This window comes from Plecotus auritus (genome assembly GCF_963455305.1).
Source record: "Plecotus auritus genome assembly, chromosome: 14".
NCBI lineage: Eukaryota > Metazoa > Chordata > Mammalia > Chiroptera > Vespertilionidae > Plecotus > Plecotus auritus.
Window position 1 is genome coordinate 4,568,306 of NC_137780.1, and position 17,552 is coordinate 4,585,857.

General features: G+C 58.1%; 1 protein-coding gene across 3 annotated transcripts in view; it reads right to left on the reverse strand.

The window, feature by feature from the left end:
• Window positions 1–13,269: 13,269 nt before the first annotated feature.
• SIPA1L2 (signal induced proliferation associated 1 like 2) overlaps window positions 13,270–17,552 on the reverse strand; it is a 118,646-nt gene continuing 114,363 nt past the window's right edge. For all 3 annotated transcript variants that reach the window (XM_080651210.1, XM_080651211.1, XM_080651209.1), the window contains 3 exons: window positions 17,403–17,523; window positions 16,022–16,103; window positions 13,270–14,368 (listed from right to left, as the gene is read on the reverse strand). In XM_080651210.1, the coding sequence (XP_080507336.1) occupies window positions 14,222–14,368; window positions 16,022–16,103; window positions 17,403–17,523 (350 nt within the window). In that variant the 3' untranslated portion in view covers window positions 13,270–14,221. The remainder of the gene's footprint in view (window positions 14,369–16,021; window positions 16,104–17,402; window positions 17,524–17,552) is intronic.

The window sequence follows — 17,552 nt, forward strand, 5'->3', positions numbered from 1 at the left end:
TTCCTCCTGCCGCTGTGGCTGAGGGAGGCGGCTGGCTCTTGTCCACAGCGGTTTCCTCTTGGCTCTGGGCAGGGCTGTGTGCTTCTAAGTGGGTCTTTAAATCTCTCTCCTCTGTGTTGGGGGAAAGGGGAGTGACGGCCTGGGCTCCATCCAACATCTGGCTTTCTCCGAAGAGGCACGGAACACAGGCCGTCCTCCTCATCTCCTTAAACTCCCACAGAGCGCCCTAGCCAGTGGCTCAGCGGACAGAGCGTCCGCCTGCAGACTGAAGGGTCCCGGGTTCCATTCCCATCAAGGGCACACGCCCGGGTTGCGGGCTCCATCCCCAGTGGGGGGCGTGCAGGAGGCAGCCAATCAAGGATTCTCATCATTGATGTTTCTATCTCTCTCCCTCTCTTTTCCTCTCTGAATAAAAAATATATATTTCTTAAAAAGAGGGTTAAGCCCAACCGGTGTGGCTCAGTGAATAGAGCATCGGCCTGTGGACTGAAGGGTCCCAGGTTCGATTCCGGTCAAGGGCATGTACCTTGGTTGCGGGCACATCCCCAGTGGGGGGTGTGCAGGAGGCAGCTGATCCATGTTTCTCTCTCATCGATGTTTCTGACTCTCTATCCCTCTCCCTTTCTCTCTGTAAAAAATCAATATATTAAAAAAATAAAGAGGGTTAAAGCAAAAGTTATTTTCTTAAAAACATGAAATAAAACATGAAAATAAAACCACCCAGCAAAGTTGGATCCTAACAGCAGTGAGCAAGACTGAATGGAAAAGGGTGCAGGTGGCCTGACTGGCACCTTCTGTAGAGCCCTGGGGGGGCAGGCAGGGCCGGAGGCTGGCGACCCGCCCTTCTCCCTGTGTTCACCTGGTAGCCGCCACGACTGCCACACGTCACAGCCACACGACCGCTCACGCTCCAGCCGCCCCGGTTCCCAGCAGGACTCACGCCTCTGCGGCGTCCCCGGTGTCTGCCCAGCCCTGGCCGTGAGCGGTGTTGCTTCACTGAGTCGCGGAGCCAGCTCGTGGGGCGGAAAAACTGTGCAGATCTCCCTCCAAACCAACGCCCGCCCTGCAAGTCTGTGCAGGGCCCCCTCCGGCCCTGCCGTGTGCGGAGGCGCCGAGAACCCGGCGGAGACGGTACGTGCCACGTCTCCTCAAGCGGGAAACGTCTGTCCGATGCACTGCCCGAGGGCAGGGTCATTGGGTGCCATTTATGGTTCGGAGGAGGGAGGTCTCCGCTGAGAGCCACCTGCCCCAGGCCCTTTGCACTGGCTCCACCCCCCAGAGAGAAGGGAAGGAAGCCGTGAACCCCAAAGCTGGCCTGTGGCGGTCAGGGCCGTCCCTGGGTCTCTCTGGACAGTCTGTGGCAGGTACGCGCATGCCCAGCGCCAGGCGGTGCCCACCTGCGCCATCACGTGCCATAGGGAAGCACGTGGCCTACCGTGTCACGCGTGATCCTCTCCATACGCTCGGGGCCTGCCGTTTGCACACTCCCCGTGGCTCAGGTGCGGGTGCCAGAGCTGAAATAAAAGGCTCCGTGAGCAGAGGGACCAGCCTGGGGAGGAAGTGGGGGAGGTAGGAAGGAGGAACCCTGAAAACACAAGCCATGCCAAGCCACAGGGAAGGCATGATCTCATCAGGGTTTGATTTTGGCTGAGGGTGGGGCGAAACCTCCCCAGGGGCCCACGCAGCGTCTCTCCGACACGCGGGTGCAGGGCCCTTCAAAGGCCCCGGCTTGGCATCGCTCCAGCCCAGCACCCACGGTTCGATTCCCGGTCAGGGCACATGTCCAGGTTTGGGGCTCGATCCCCAGTAGGGGGCGTGCGGGAGGCAGCAGATCAATGGTTCTATTTCATCATTGATGTTTCTCTCTCTCTCCCTTCTCCCTTCGTCTCTGAAATCAATAAAAATATCTAATATATATATATATATATATATATATACACACACACACACACACACATATATATATATATATATAATATATATATATATTATTGATTTCAGAGAGGAAAAGAAAGGGGGAGAGAGAGAAACATCAATGATAAGAGAGAACAATGGATTAGCTGCCTCCTGCACGCCCCCCTCTTGGGGTTGAGCCCCAGCAACTCAGGCGTGTGCCCTTGACCAGAATCGAACCCGGAACCCTTCAGTCCACTGGCCAACGCTCTATTCACTGAGCCAAACCGGCCAAGGCAATAAAAATATATTTTTAAAAAACCACACACACCAGACTTGGAGGAAAAAGAAGATACAATATAAAAAATGATGAGCGCCAAAACCGGTTTGTCTCAGTGTATAGAGCGTCGGCCTGCGGACTGAAGGGTCCCGGGTTCGATTCCGGTCAGGGGCATGTACCTTGGTTGCGGGCACATCCCCAGTAGGGGGTGTGCAGGAGGCAGCTGATCGATGTTTCTCTCTCATCGATGTTTCTGACTCTCTGTCCCTCTCCCTTCCTCTCTGTAAAAAATCAATAAAATGTATTTAAAAGAAAAAATGATGAGCAATGAAGGTCCCTTTTCTTTGCTCAGGAATGAGTTCATCGCAGTCCATTGGAGTCACCTTTAGTGGCTAAGAGACGGAAGAAGCAAACAGAGATGGGGAAGAAAAATGAAAATTAAGGTAGAGCAGTAGGGCTGACAAAGGGTTGGCTGAAAAGAAAAAAAAAAGCAAGCAAGCCTGGACGGAGGGGAATTTGGGGCAGGAAGCGGGGAAATGAGTATGTCTCCAGCAATCCAGCCCTGGGAAAGGCTGCTGGGCAGCCAACAGATGAGATTACTGTGTTTTCATTTTGCTGCAATATGCAAATGACTCCGTTTAGCCGCGAACAGGTTGTCGTCGAATTCTGAGGCACCCCTCCGTAAAATGTCATCTTTTTGTGTGACAGAATTGTCCGCGGTGCCAGATTGCTTTTCTGTTTTGGTTGAGCTTTTAACTGGAGTCCAGTCTCTGTCCCCGGCTCCCAGGTCCCCGATGGTGGCTGTTCTGTAATTTGTGTGTAAGCAGGAAATAACAACATACTTAGAGATGTGAGAAATGTGTTCACCTTCCCATTATTTTTTGGTGCCCGAGAGAATGAGAGGGGGGGCCGTGGCGGGGGATGTAATTATTTCTCGAGATGAGTTGTTATTTGTACTAATATCCCTGACAGCCCGCGTATCTGTTATTAACCACATCTGTTTGTTTTGCTCCCGGCTCTGGAGCCCCTGCCTCGAACCCTTCCACTTGGAGAAGCGTTTTGCATGAGCGATAACCGACCAAGACTTTGAACGCCCCGGACAAAGGATTGTGAAATCGCACCGACTACGACATATCACTCCTCCTCGCTGATCTCATTCCAGCCATCGCTAATAAAGGAAACTGAGTTCTCGGTTGCCTACCATCTCTACCACGACTCGGTCAAAATGGAATTATATTTCTTGTGATTTCTCTTTAAAAAAAAAATATTGTTACTGATTTCAGAGACAAAGGGAGAGGGAGAGAGAGAAACATCAATGATGAGAGAATCACGGATGGGCTGCCTCCTGCACGCCCCACACTGGGGATCGAGCCCGCAACCCCAGGCGTGTGCCCTGCTCGGGAATGGAACCGTGACCTCCTGGTTCCTAGGTGGACGCTGAACCACTGAGCCACACCAGCTGAGCTCTTTCTTCCATGTTGAAGGTCAGTGTTATCTCCCTGAATGGCACTGGTTTCATAACAGACGAAAGTCAAGCTCGATGGAGACGGGGCAGAAGCAGGCTGGCCCTTGCTGGGACGGGGCCCAATGGAATACGGGTCCCGGTTCAATTCAAATGAAAGAGCAACAGCGACTACCTTCTTCGTGTTAGTATCCGGGGCCGGGGTGGGGCCACACGGACGCTGAAATGACCCATCGTCCATCTGAAGCGCGAGGTTTGCTGGGCGTCCTGCCTGTTCTCATTTTGGCTCAGTCGGGCAGCTGGGCCTGGGGGCCGGCGCCGGGAGCACAGGGGCGACGCCCTGCCGGGTCCACCCCCGGCCGCGGTGGCACTTGCGCGTGACTCCACCCGGCGCTCCTCCCCTGAGCAATGGGACAGAGTGGGCAGGGGCCGTGGGCACAGACACGTCCAGGGTTTGTTTTCAAAACAAACCAGTCATGAAGGATGAGGCGTGAGGCCGGGGACACCTGTGCTGGAGGAAGGATGGAAGGCAAACGAATGCACGTGGTTCTAAGGTCGTGATCCATCACAGGTGCCTCTGGGCGAAGGAGCCCTCGAGGCCGCCAAGACCGGCAGCCACCTCTGTCTTTGGGGGGGCGGGGTGGGGCTTTCCAAGGAGCCCTCCTCACCAGGCAAACCCTGAACTTACTGAACTGGTGCCCAGGGCCAGGCCTCGTCTGTCTATCTGTCTGCAGGGAGAGGAGCTCATTTTAAAATATATATATTTTTTTATTGATTTCCGAGAGAAAGTGAGAGGGAAAGCATCAGTGATGAGAGAGAATCAGGGACTGGTTGCCTCCTGCACGCCCCACACTGGGGATCGAGCCCACAATCCAGGCCTGTGCCCCCGACCGGGAATCGAACCTGGGACCCTTCGGTCCGCAGGCCCATGCTCTGTCCTCTGAGCCACGCCAGCTCGTGTTCAAGGGGCTCCTTAGGGGATGAAATGGTTCTTGCTCGGTTGGCAATGGCCTCACAACGTGACAACACAGAGGAAGAACGAACCTAATGAGTTCCAGTTTAAAAAGAAGTCGGGGGAGAGATTAAACATGGCGGCGGGGTAAGAGAAGCTGCACGGCCACGCTCCCAGGACCAAACGGGAACGACGATGAAGGCACGCACAGGACCCCGCCCCGCACAGTCCACGGGGCCTCGTGGAGAGAACCCCGCTCAGGAGGATGGAGCGCGGCCTGCACTGCGGATAGAGACCGCTCCTCCTCCAAGGAGAACCCAGCCCTGCCTGTCATGGATGCGAATCGATGGGGTGAAGAAGGTGCTGAGGGCGGGGGCCAGATTCAGTGATTCCCAGGCACTCATTTCCTAATCAAAAGCCAAGATTCAGCCCGGCCAGTGTGGCTCTGGTGGAGTGTCGACCTAGGAACCAGGAGGTCAGGGTTCGATTCCCGGTCAGGGCACAGGCCCGGGTGGTGGGCTCCATCCCCAGGGTGGGGCGTGCAGGAGGCAGCTGATCCATGATTCTCTCTCATCATGGATGTTTCTCTCTCTTGCTCCCTCTCCCTTCCTCTCTGAAATCAATATAAAAAATATATATATTTTAAAAAGCTAAGACAAATCACTCAACTTGTTCCTGAAAAGACTTGGGTATGAGGGAGAGGGTGCTGTACGTTCACTGCTTACAAACACTTTTTTTTTAAAAATATATTTTATTGATTTTTACAGACAGGAAGGGAGAGGGATAGAAAGTTAGAAACATCGATGAGAGAGAAACATCGTTCAGCTGCCTCCTGCACACCTCCCACTGGGGATGTGCCCGCAACCAAGGTACATGCCCTTGACCGGAATCGAACCTGGGACCCTTGAGTCCGCAGGCCTACAAACACTTTCGGCTACAAACACTTTCTTCCCAAAGAATCCTGTCTCTCACCACCTCCTCTATGCCGCCCCCGCCCCCACCTGCACCTACTAGCTTCAGCTCAGCTCCGGGCTGCCTCCCCGCACCCTGGGCCCTCCGCCCAGCGCCCCCTCCCCAGCGCACACTGTGGAGGGGCAGCTGATTTCGGGGTTCCCGACCGACACCAGGAAAGTGCCCCTCCCCCCAGTTCCATCCCAGGGAATGACACCTGAGGTTGGGGGAGGGATTGGAAACATCACAAAAAATTCAGGAATTCTGACGGTTCCCCACTTTGCGATTCTTCCTGAAACCTCCCCGATTAGGATTGGGGGCCAAACGCTGTGCCCGCAGCCCGCAGCCCGGCGCGGGGTGATGAATGGTTCGGTGCCGGGACAGAAGACAGGAAGGACAATGCGGGCGCAAACCGTCCGCGGTGATTTATGGGGCTCTCTCCCGGCTTTTTCTCTCCTCCCAGCACTGCCTCCACTTCTCACTGGTCTCCGACCATCGCTCCCGCCCCGAGTGCTTCGTTTCCGGTCTACCTACCTTTCCAAAGTCTGTTTTATCATAACTTTCCCTCGCCCGGCCGGTGTGGCTCGGGTTGAGCGTCCACCTAGGAACCAGGGGGTCACGGTTCGATTCCCGGTCAGGGCACAGGCCCGGGTTGCAGGCTCCATCCCCAGTGTGGGGCGCGCAGGAGGCAGCTGATCCATGATTCTCTCATCAAGCTAGCTCACTAGACCAGTGGTCGGCAAACTCATTCGTCCACAGAGCCAAATATCAACAGGACAACGATTGACATTTCTTTGGAGAGCCGAATTTTTTAAACTTAAACTTCTTCTAACGCCACTTCTTCAACATAGACTCGCCCAGGCCGTGGTATTTTGTGGAAGAGCCACACTCCAGGGGCCAAAGAGCCGCCTGTGGCTCGCGAGCTGCAGTTTGCCGACCACGGCACTAGGCAATTGGGCTCAGCCGTGGAGCCACGTGGCCGGGCGGAGGCACCTGGTCCAGGGATGGTGCCGTCTTATCAGGGAGACCTGAGTCCTCCACGTTCAGCAGGGACTGGCTCAGGGACAGGCAGGGCCAAGGCCAAGAGTGGGGACCATCTGGGCGAGTGCCAGGAACAGCCGGAAGTCACCCCCCACCCAGAGCCACGCAGACCACACCTCCATCTCCCCAGGAAGGAGGCAGGCTGGCCCCGGAGACAGCTCCAGGAGCGGGGAGCCACCTGGCACCCCACGCGCTCTGGTCCGTGTTAAAGGGGCGGCGCTGGTCCCCCGCCTCCCGGGCCATCGCCGTGGCCGCCCCCCATCTGTCTGCACCTTAGAAACGGCGATGAATCAGGTACAAAAGGTGAATGCTGCTGGCCTGGGTATTTATAGGCCGACGTCCATGGAGACCCAGCCGGGAGTCCATCTGCCAGAACCCGCATTTAACAACGCCCAGGAAAACCCAAACTCACCTGCCAGGCCCGGAAAAGGGGGTCGCTTGTCAGAGGAACCCCGTTCACTGCAGACCATCCTCACGGCCCTAGACGTCAGCACCCCATTTCCCTTTTGTGGATAAACACGGTGCATGGAACATGAGCCATCCCTGGCCGGTGTGGCTCCGTGGATAGAGCGTCGGCCTGTGAACCGAAGGGTCCCGGGTTCGATTCTGGTCAAGGGCACGTACCTCGGTGGCAGGTTCCTCCCGGGCCCTGAAACGTGTGCAGGAGGCAGCCCATCGATGTGTCTCTCTCACATCCATATTTCTCTCTGTCTTTCCCTCTCTCTCCCACGCTTCCTAAAAAAATCAATGGAAAAATATCCTCGGGGGAGGATTAACAAAAAACAAACAAACAAACAAAAAAAAACAAAAAAAAGGAAAATGAGCCACGCCGTCGCGAGGAGCCACACGCCTGCTGGGACTAACAGGGCTCCATGACTCTATTTGTCACGGGCCCCGGATCTGGCTGCCTCGGGAGCTGGCACCGCTCCTGGCTCCTGAACAAGAGCGCTTGGAGGGCAGAGGGGAGGCGAGCGGCACGGGGCGTAGAGGAAGCCGCCCAACGCCAAGTCCTGGCCCGCGGGGAGAACACGGCGTCGGCCCGGGCCCCGGGGGAGGCACCGGCTCTCCGACGCGCCCTACCCGGGAGCGACCGGATGAGGTTTCCGGGCCTTTCCGCTTCCCGACCTCCGAGCCCAGTGACTGGTGGGTCAGCTCGAGGGGTGGGGAGGCGTGATTCCACCTCGTTGATCGCAGCTGTCTGGCGTTGGCCGGCCATTTTCTCCAACAACCAGCAGCTGGTTCCCGGTGAGGAAATTCCGGAAGCTGGCTAGTGACTTTCCGGGAGCAGGTGCACGCTGTGTTGTATTTTTTTTTGTTTTTTGTTTATAATATTTTTTATTGATTTCAGAGAGGAAGGGAGAGAGATAGAGAGCTAGAAACATCGATGAGAGAGAAACATCGATCAGCTGCCTCCTGCACACCTCCTACTGGGGATGTGCCCGCAACCAAGGTACCTGCCCTTGACCGGAATCAAACCCGGGACCCTTCAGTCCGCAGGCCGACGCTCTATCCACTGAGCCAAACCGGTTTCGGCCTGTTTGTAATATTTTTTATTGATTTCAGAGAGGAAGGGAGAGGGAGAGAGAGATGGAAACATCCATGATGAGAGAGAATCCTGGATCGGCTGCCCGCCTCCTGCACGGCCCCCACTGGGGATGGAGCCCGCAACCCGGGCCTGTGCTCTGACCGGGAATCGAACCCTGACCTCCTGGTTCACAGGTCAATGCTCCACCCCTGAGCCACGCAGGCTGGGCCCGAGTCTCTATTTTTATCTCTAAAATGAGAGAACGTGAGTAGATGATGGTTTTACATTTTCTTTTTTTAGACACAGAACTCTTCCGTTAATACAACGTTTGCCCCAAAAGGATATTAGTTTCAAATGGGACCCAAACTGAAGCCCCCAAAGCAAATGAGCACGATAATTCGACCACTTCCTAGAGGCCGTCTGGGACGGAAAGAGAGACGGATCCTATGGCGAGACGTCTGAGATGAATTGGCAACGTCTGCCGGGGCGCGGGGGGCGGGCGGGTGTGCCTCCCTGCGTGTGCCATGCTGTCTGGAAGGTAAACCTGATGAACAGATGAAGGGGGACCTTGCTGGCTCCCCCAGGCAGAGACGCCCGGCTCGGGCCGCTTTTAGCAAGCCCTCCTGCTAGGGGATCTGAGAGTTCCTCCCGGCCGTGCTCAGCCTCCTGGATGCTCGATCTTGGAGGCGGAACAACAACAACACGAGGCCATAGTGAACGCCTGGAAAAGAATTCTGTGATGAATTGCACAGAACGGCCCCCACCGAACCCCCGGCAGACGGAACGAGACGAATGTCTTTGCATGGAAACATGAACAGCCACTGCAAGGCCATTTCTGCCCGAAGCCAGGCTCCAACCGAGAGGCGAGAACTAAATTGGCTTCCAGGAAAGGGGGGGGGGGGGGGCGATGGCCGCATTTGGCGGTGGAGCGTGGGGTCTCTCTCGCAGGCACCTGCTCCGCGTAACGGACGGCCCCGGGGGGGGGGGGGGTAAGAGCCGCTTTCCGAGGGATGAATGCGTAACGTCCCACGGCAGAGCCCGGGAGCAAAACCAGACAGCAGCGGGCGGGACGCTGAGCACCGTGCACGGTGCGCGGGGGTTTGCCCACCGCAGCCATTTGGGGCCGCGGGAATCCATCACTGCGGCTCACGAGGTGCCTGGGGACCAACGAGGATGGGGCTCTCCTTCTGTCTCCTTGACGGTCCTGGGGAGACAGCTGCTGGGATGCGCACTGAGACTCCAGCCCGTGGCTCTTAGAACTCGGCCCCAGGGCCTCGCCTCGCCTATAAAACGTTTGCTCAAGAAACCCTGCCAAGCCCGGCCGGCGGGGCTCCGCGGTGGAGTGTCGACCTGGGAACCAGGAGGTCATGGATTGATTCCCGGTCAGGGCACAGGCCCGGGTTACTGGCTCAATCCCCAGTGGGGGGCGTGCAGGAGGCAGCCGATCCGCGATTCTCTCTCATCATGGATGTTTCTCTCTCTCCCTTCCCCTTCCTCTCTGAAATGAATAGAGATATATTTAAAAAAATAAAAAGACAAAATCCCTATATTTCTCCGTCCCCTCCTCCCCGCCCCGCCCGCCCCAACCCCGTTTGAATGGGAGCGTTGTTATTTCCGTTCACAGCAGCTGGCACAGGAATGGACAGGAACCACCTCCTCAAGCCGGACGGAGGGAGGTCTCCTCTCCCTAAGGGCCCAGCATCCGCCATCAAAACCGGACCGATTCCCACGGCCCTGCCAGCGCCCGGGGGGCGGGCTCCACGCCCCTGGAGGCGCTCAGAGTGGGGTCCCAGGCGGGAGCTTGGGGGGGCCGTGCATGTGGCTGCTCGGCTGTTTGCAGAGTTGCCTTGGAAAGCTGTCTGGGCGGCTGGCTCTGCTGTGCCCGAGCCGGTCCTCCTGCCCAGGGCACAGGCGGCCTGCAGAGAGGAGGGAAGGAGGGGGGAGGGGGGAGGGGGAGAGGGAGGGAGGGGGGAGGGGCCCGCCGGACCCCAGGCCTCACCAGGGCCTGCAGCTCCCTGAACCTGAGTCAAGTATGACCTCTAAGGCCTGGGAGCTGTAACGTCCAAGGGGCTCAAGTCAAAAAGACTCTTGTGCCGGCCGGCGTGGCTCAGTGGTTGAGCATCGACCTAGGAACCAGGAGGTCCCGGTTTGATTCCTGGTCGAGGCACATGCCCGGGTTACTGGCTCGATCTCCAGTGGGGGGCATGCAGGAGGCAGCTGATCCATGATTCTCTCTCATCATGGATGTTTCTCTCTCTCTCCCTCTCCCTTCCTGACATCAATAATAATAAAAAAAAAATTCCTTTTTGCTCTAGGCCCAGGCCCAGCCCTTGAGCGACAGGGGGTGGGGGCAGCTGGCCCAGGAGGCAATCCCCCGTTCCCAGGGCCTCCAGGCTGGACCTGGTTGCGGGGTGGGGGTGGTGACGGTGTTTGCATAGTTGGTCTTTTAGATGTTTCCCATCGCTCCACGCTTTACCCAGGGAGCTGGTTTACAGAACAAATAGCAACGCGTCTGGCCGTGAGGTGGGGCAGGCCACGGAGGAGGTCTGGGCTGGGATCCTAACTCAGAGTTACCCCGGAGGCGCCGTCGGCCTGTTGTCAGGCTGTTTGACGGAGCCCGAGAGACGCTGTTGCTAAGTGGTCGGCCACGGGGAGCTTCACCCCCTCCTCCCGCCTCTGCCTCCGTGTAGGGTGAGGGAACTGGGGTGGTGGTGGTGGGGGGGGGGGGGGAGGACTGTTCTCATGACCCTGAGCCCTGGGAGTTCGCCCGCCAGCTGGGGGTGAGCACCAGGCAGGCTGGTGGCGGGAAGTGCAATTCCGGGAGCTCGATCCCTGCTCCCGCCTCGTTTCCTGGGCTCGGGTTTCTTCTCGATGATCTGCTCATTCCTCAGTTTCCCCAACCCTGGGGTTTGCCTCTCCGTCTCCTGGACCTCCTTTCCGGGGGCTCAGGGTTTGCCTCTTGGGGACAGATCTCCTAGGCATTGAGCCCCGCTGTCCACGGGTGTCGCAGGCACCAGACTGTGACCTCCCAATTCTTTTTTTTTTTTATATATATATATATTTTATTGATATTTTACAGGGAGGAAGGGAGAGGGATAGAGAGTTAGAAACATCGATGAGAGAGAAACATCGATCAGCTGCCTCCTGCACACCCCCTACTGGGGATGTGCCCACAACCAAGGTACATGCCCTTGACCAGAATCGAACCCGGGACCCTTCAGTCCGCAGGCCGACACTCTATCCACTGAGCCAAACCGGCTTCGGCAACCTCCCAATTCTTTTAAAATGTATTTCTTTATTGATTTCAGAGAGGAAGGGAGAATGAGAGGTAGAAACATCCATGTGAGAGAAGCATTGATCGGCTGCCTCCTGCACGCCCCACAATGGGGATCAAGCCTGCAACCCAGGCACGTGCCCTTGACCGGAATGAAACCTGGGACCCTTCAGTCCGCAGGCCGACACTCTATCCACTGAGCCAAACCGGCTAGGGCCCCGATTCTTTTTTAAAACATTTATTTTTATTGATTTCAGAGAGGAAGGGAGGATGAGAGAGAACCATGGATCGGCGGCCTCCTGCACGCCCCACACTGGGGATGGAGCCCACAACCCCCCTGACCGGGAATCACCGTGACCTCCTGGCTCACAGGTCACGGAGCCACGCGGGCCCCCCTTTCCCCTTTGGAAGCATTTTCTTGCCCCTGGTTCCCAGGCCCCTCCTTCCCCTGCTCCCTGGCGTCGGGCTTGTGAGCGCATCCAGCCTCGCGCCCCGACCAGCTGCCGCCTCGCAGAGCTGTGAACACGCAGGGCCTGGAGCAAACATTTCAGAGCCGCTCCTCCCTTCTCTGCGTTAATTACCAAATTAATCATTCTTCGGAGAGGCCTCCATCCCCCCTGCGGGTCCCCCCGCCGCTCCGCCGCGGCCTCCTGAGCAGAGCTTGCTGGCATGACGTTGCTTCTCTCCGAACCGGCCGCCATCCATCACCGTCTGGCTGCCCTTTAGCACCCAGAGGGCACGTTGGTGTGTTCCCTACTTCCCTGCGCTGGGTCCAACAAGTCTGTGTTCGGTGAGACGAAGCTGTCTGGTGTCTCGGTGCTTATCCACCTCAAGTCCCCGCAAAAGGACTCATTCAGGTCCCCATCCCTACCCTTTTCTTTTCTTTTTTTTTTTTTTTAATGTATTTTATTGATATTTTTACAGAGAGGAAGGGAGAGGGATAGAGAGCTAGAAACATCGATGAGAGAGAAACATCGATCAGCTGCCTCCTGCACACCCCCTACTGGGGATGTGCCTGCAACCAAGGTACCTGCCCTTGACCGGAATCGAACCCGGGACCCTTCAGTCCGCAGGCCGACGCTCTATCCACTGAGCCAAACCGGTTTCGGCCCTACCCTTTTCTTTTTAAACAATTTAGTGATGTCAGAGAGGAAGAGAGAGAGAAATAGAAACATCCATGATGAGAGAGAATGATCATCCGTCGGCTGCCTCCTGCACGCCCCACACTGGCGATCGAGCCCCCAACCCGGGCATGTGCCCTGACCGGGAATTGAACTCTGACCTCCTGGTTCACAGGTCAACGCTCAACCAATGAGCCACCCTGGTGGGGCTGCGTCCTCTAATTCTTGACATGGTTTCACTGTGTCTGCTCTCCGAACGGGGAGAGCCCTGCACCTTGTCGTGGTCCCCTTCCCACCGTGGCCCGGGAGCCGTCTCCTTTCTGTCTGACGTTCGACTTGAGGTTACGGTTTACCCCTTCCTGGTGGTTTTTCAAATCACTACAATTTTACTACTTGGATTTTCTTGTAAGGAACACCAAATTCTTTACTGAATAAGATTCTAATCACACACACACACACACACACACACACACACACACACACACGGCAACCTTAGTAAATACTTACCTTGAGCCTCAGTTTACCAAGCTGTAAAATGGGGGTCCCACGCTGTCCGCGAGGACACCGTTAGGGTTACAGGAGGTGGATGGAAGTGCGGGGAACAGTGTCTGGCACGGGGCCGCTGTTCGGGGGAACCCGTCCCTGTTTGAGTCGGGTTGGGACTGTGTAGGCGGCCGAGCGGCATTCGACAGAGACCCCACGTGCCCCGAAGGACGCTCACAGCCGCTCACGCTGGGGACATAACGTCTCATTCACCCGACAACACCGCTGCTTGTGTGGGCTCTTTCAAACATTTATTAAAAAAGCAAAACGGACGTTCTTCTCGAAAGGAACCGTTAAAAACCAGAAAGCAATACAAAGGTCGTGTCTAGCAGCATCCGGTGCTCAGCCTGCGGCCTGGTCTCCGGCCGGCGGGGCGCGCCCTCTCGGGGTGCGGGCCACACCGTGTCCATAAAATGAACCATCTCAGGTTAAATAAGCTTAAATAAGGGTGTTAAATACAGGACACTTCATCGAAGCCTCTGTACAAAGACGAGTTGGCCTTGTCCACGTGGCCGCCCTCGTCTGACAGCGTCCGCTACACGCGCCTGAGCTAAGGTCGGGGTGACTACTGAGCGAGCCATTTACAAGGCAGCCGCCTCTTTTTAAAAAAAGCATCAGAACACGGTCACGATTCAGGCACCGTTTGCGCCTGCAAATAAATTAGCCTCCGTAACACGGCGTCCGAGCGCGTGCTGAGCATCAGGCACCCTTGGTGCGGCCTCCCCGCGCCTGTCTTATTGCTATGAGAGTGGCTGTGCCGAGAGAACCACTGTACATCCAAAAAAATAGACCGCCTTTCCGTAGAGTATACGTCTGATTATCTGCTCCGGGTTCACCTGACCGCCTACGGCCCGGACTACGGGAGTGCGTTAACACCTCTAGCGGGTCACCTGGCACCCAGGGGACACACACTATCTACACAGACCACTTGGTAGCGTCTACAGGGGAAGTCTAAGCTGACACCAGGGTTACATTCATCTCGACACGGAGTACATTCATCTTCACGCCCGCGTTCCCGCTCGCGACGGCCGCGGAGAGAGCGTGGGCCCTCCTGCTGGGGCGCACGCGGGGCCGGGGGGACGGGGGGCGCCCACGGACGGGACAGCAGCACTGGCTGGAGGCACGGCTAAGCCCCCGCGTCTGCCCGCGACGTCCCGGGCCCCCGCGCGGGGCGACCGGCTAGGACTTCTTGTCGATGGTGCTGAAGAACCACTCGGTGAACTTGCGCAGCTGGGCGGCGGCCGTCTGGGACTCCTCCTGCAGCCGCCGGTTGTCCCTGCGCAGGTGCCGCACCTCGGCCTGCAGGACCGCCTTGTCCTGCTTCTCCTGCGGGAGAGACACCGTCAGCGCCGCCCGTCCGGGCCCGCAGCACCAGGCCTGCCCCTTACTTTGCACTCTTTTTTTATTGTAAACAATTTCCTTTTTTTTTTACAAATTGATCTCAGACAGGAAGGGAGAGGGAGAGAGAGAGAAACATCCATGATGAGAGGATCATGGATCGGCTGCCTCCTGCACGCCCCCCACTGGGGATGGAGCCCGCGACCCAGGCATGTGCCCTGACTGGGAATTGAACTGTGACCTCCTGGTTCTTAGGTCGATGTTCAACCACGGAGGTTAAGGCAAGTCCCCTGGACGAAGGCACAGCTGAGCGAACGTCTTCCCAGCACCAAGGTCGGTGTTAACGCGGCTGCTGACCCGGGCATGTCTATAATCAAGCACACAGGCCTTCCCCTCTGCCTCAGCTTTCCCGCCACAGTAGTCCCCGAATGACCTTCATCATGACCTTCCAAGGTTGCCGTGAAAAACTAGAAATAACCGAGATTTTTGGAAGAACCGCTTCTGGAGTTTCCAATACACAGTGACAAGCACGTACAATGCTGGGGCCAGTCCCGGGCTGCGGGGTGACGTGCCCCAGACGGAGAAGGCTCCCCACCTTGCAGATTACAGCAGCCGGTGTTTCTAATGGGACCTCACGGACGGCTAAATCGGCAGCGGCCACGCAGCCTGTGGGGACAGAGCTGGGGGGACCTGGCGGCGGCCCTCACTCTGTGGACAGGGGGGGCTGCACTCACCGTCGCGGACACCTGCATACTTTCCTAATGCGCGGCGGCCTCCTCAGGACACTCCCACCCCTGGCACGGCCCGCCCGTCCGCTTCCTGACCCTCTGGCCCCGGTCCCACCTGCCCCAGGACCCCTTCCCCCCCCACCCCGAGGAGGATTCGGTGAGCGCTGACTCCCCCTGAGGCCCCGTCTGCCACCCCCGTCCTTCCTTTCCAGTCACTACAGGAAATCGAGCTCCTGTCATCATCACAGGACCCTCCTCCCAATACACTCGGGGCTCCTGCGCCTGCCCCCCCAAGACCCTCCAGCCCTTTACTGTGACCCCTGGAACTAGTACTCTGGCCTGAACCTTCTAGACTCTGAAGGTCATTCCTGGAAATTTCCTTCATCTTCATGCAAATGAACCCTAGGACACTGCTTCCCCAGGTGTGGTCCCCAAAGCAGAGCCGGGAGGTGGGGACACTTGGGGGCCCTGGCTGCAGCCCTCACTCTGTGGACAGGGGGGGCTGCACTCACCGTCGCGGACACCTGCATACTTTCCTAATGCTCGGAGCTCCCACCCGGACCACCACCTCTTCTTTAAAAAATCATCTCTCCATACCCCTCCTCCAACGACCCAGTCCTTGCCTGGCGCACCCTCCCTGCCCGTCACCCCGTGTGCCGTCTGTCCTCACCGCCTGGACACGGCCCTGCCTTTAACCTCACCCCACGCTCACCCGGCCCCTGCTTCTCGCTCCCCGTCTCAGTTTCCTGTCTGGACCCTGAGCCGATGCTCCGCCATCGGCACCCACAGCCGGCAGTTCGGATCAGGCGCTTCTCCCAGCCCCTTCCTCTCATTCCCGGCGGGGAGGGGGGCGCTGTGTGCGGAGAGGGCTGATCAGGGGCTGTGAGCCCTGAGAGTGAGCGCCAGGCATTACCTTGCGGAGGTCGGTCTGCAGCTGCCGCAGGACCAGCTCCAGCTGGTTCACCTTGCCCGTCAGCGTGGCTGGGGACGGCTCCCTGGCAGAGAGGACAGAGTTAGAGACCCCGCCCAGCCCGGTCAGGCACCGCTCAGGGCGCTCCCTCTAAACCAGGGGTCCTCAAATTTTTTAAACAGGGGGCCAGTTCACTGTCCCTCAGACCGTTGGAGGGCCGGACTATAGTTTAAAAAAAAAACTATGAACAAATTCCTATGCGCACTGCGGGCCCGGGATGCGTCGGCTCCTAAGCAGGACAGGCAGCGGCACCCGGCGGGCCGGATCAATGTCCTCGGCGGGCCGCATGTGGCCCGCGGGCCGTAGTTTGAGGACGCCTGCTCCCGGGGCCTGGGGCTGACCGGGGTGGGCAGCATGGCACCAGCTCCAGAGGGGACGTGGTGCTGCTTCGCTGGAACACCTACCCCGCCCCCATTTCACCGGATCTGAACGCTTTAGAACCTCCCAGGGCACCCACGTTGGTAAGAAAACAAACACGGATGATCCCAATGGATGCCGGGGGACTAGACAGACCCCAGTGAAGGAAGTCCTGGGAACTAACGGATTTAGTTCCTCCCTCGGCCTCTCCTGGTCATTACCAAGTTCATGGTCACTCGGGCTCATAGAAAAGCAGGAATTAGGGCCCGGCCCGGGCGTGGCGCAGTGGTTGAGGGTCGACCTGTGAACCAGGAGGTCATGGTTCGATTCCCGGTGTGGGGCGTGCAGGGGGCAGCCGATCCATGACTCTCTCATCACTGATATTTCTCTCTCCCCGTCTCCCTTCCCCTCGGAAATCAATCAAGTACGTTTGTTCAAAAGCAGGAGCTAGGAATGGATGGCACAGGCGAAGGACACAGTCCTCGGGCCAGAAGCACAGCAAGAACCCGGGCGGAGCGGGTGCGTCCCCGACGCACTTCATGGAAGGCGTGCGGCCGGGCGGGGACGGGCTTGGGAGGACAGGGTCCTCGGGTCAGCACTCAGCCTGGCCGCGGAGGCCCCTCCGTGAGGTGTCCCGTCGGCACCGTCAGCGACTGGCAGACGCTGACCCGGGCCCACAGCCTCCCTCGCCGTGAGGAACCTCACACCATGGGCACCGGCTGCACATCTGGGTGGGCAAGGCCCGTCCACGGAGCAGAGCAGGAGCTGGTCAGTCCCACCCCGTCCCTTCTCTGGGTCTGAGGGACGGGGGGGGGGGGGGGGGGGGCACCGTGGCAGGGGCTCCGGCGGCCCTGGGTCTGAGGGACGGGGGGGGGGGGGCACCGTGGCAGGGGCTCTGGCAGCCTGAGTTATCGGACCCCTGATCACTGGGCTGGGACAGCGGGGCGGGGCCCGCGGACTCACGTACCCCGTGGCATCCAGGAACTCCTGGCCGCCGGGCTCCACGCACAGAGGCAGCTCCGGGGCGCCCTCCAGGCCCTGCGTGCGCTGCATGTCCGTCAGGGTGCAGAAGGCGGCCACTCTCTGGTCTGGGAGGGACACACAGAGGGGGGTTAGC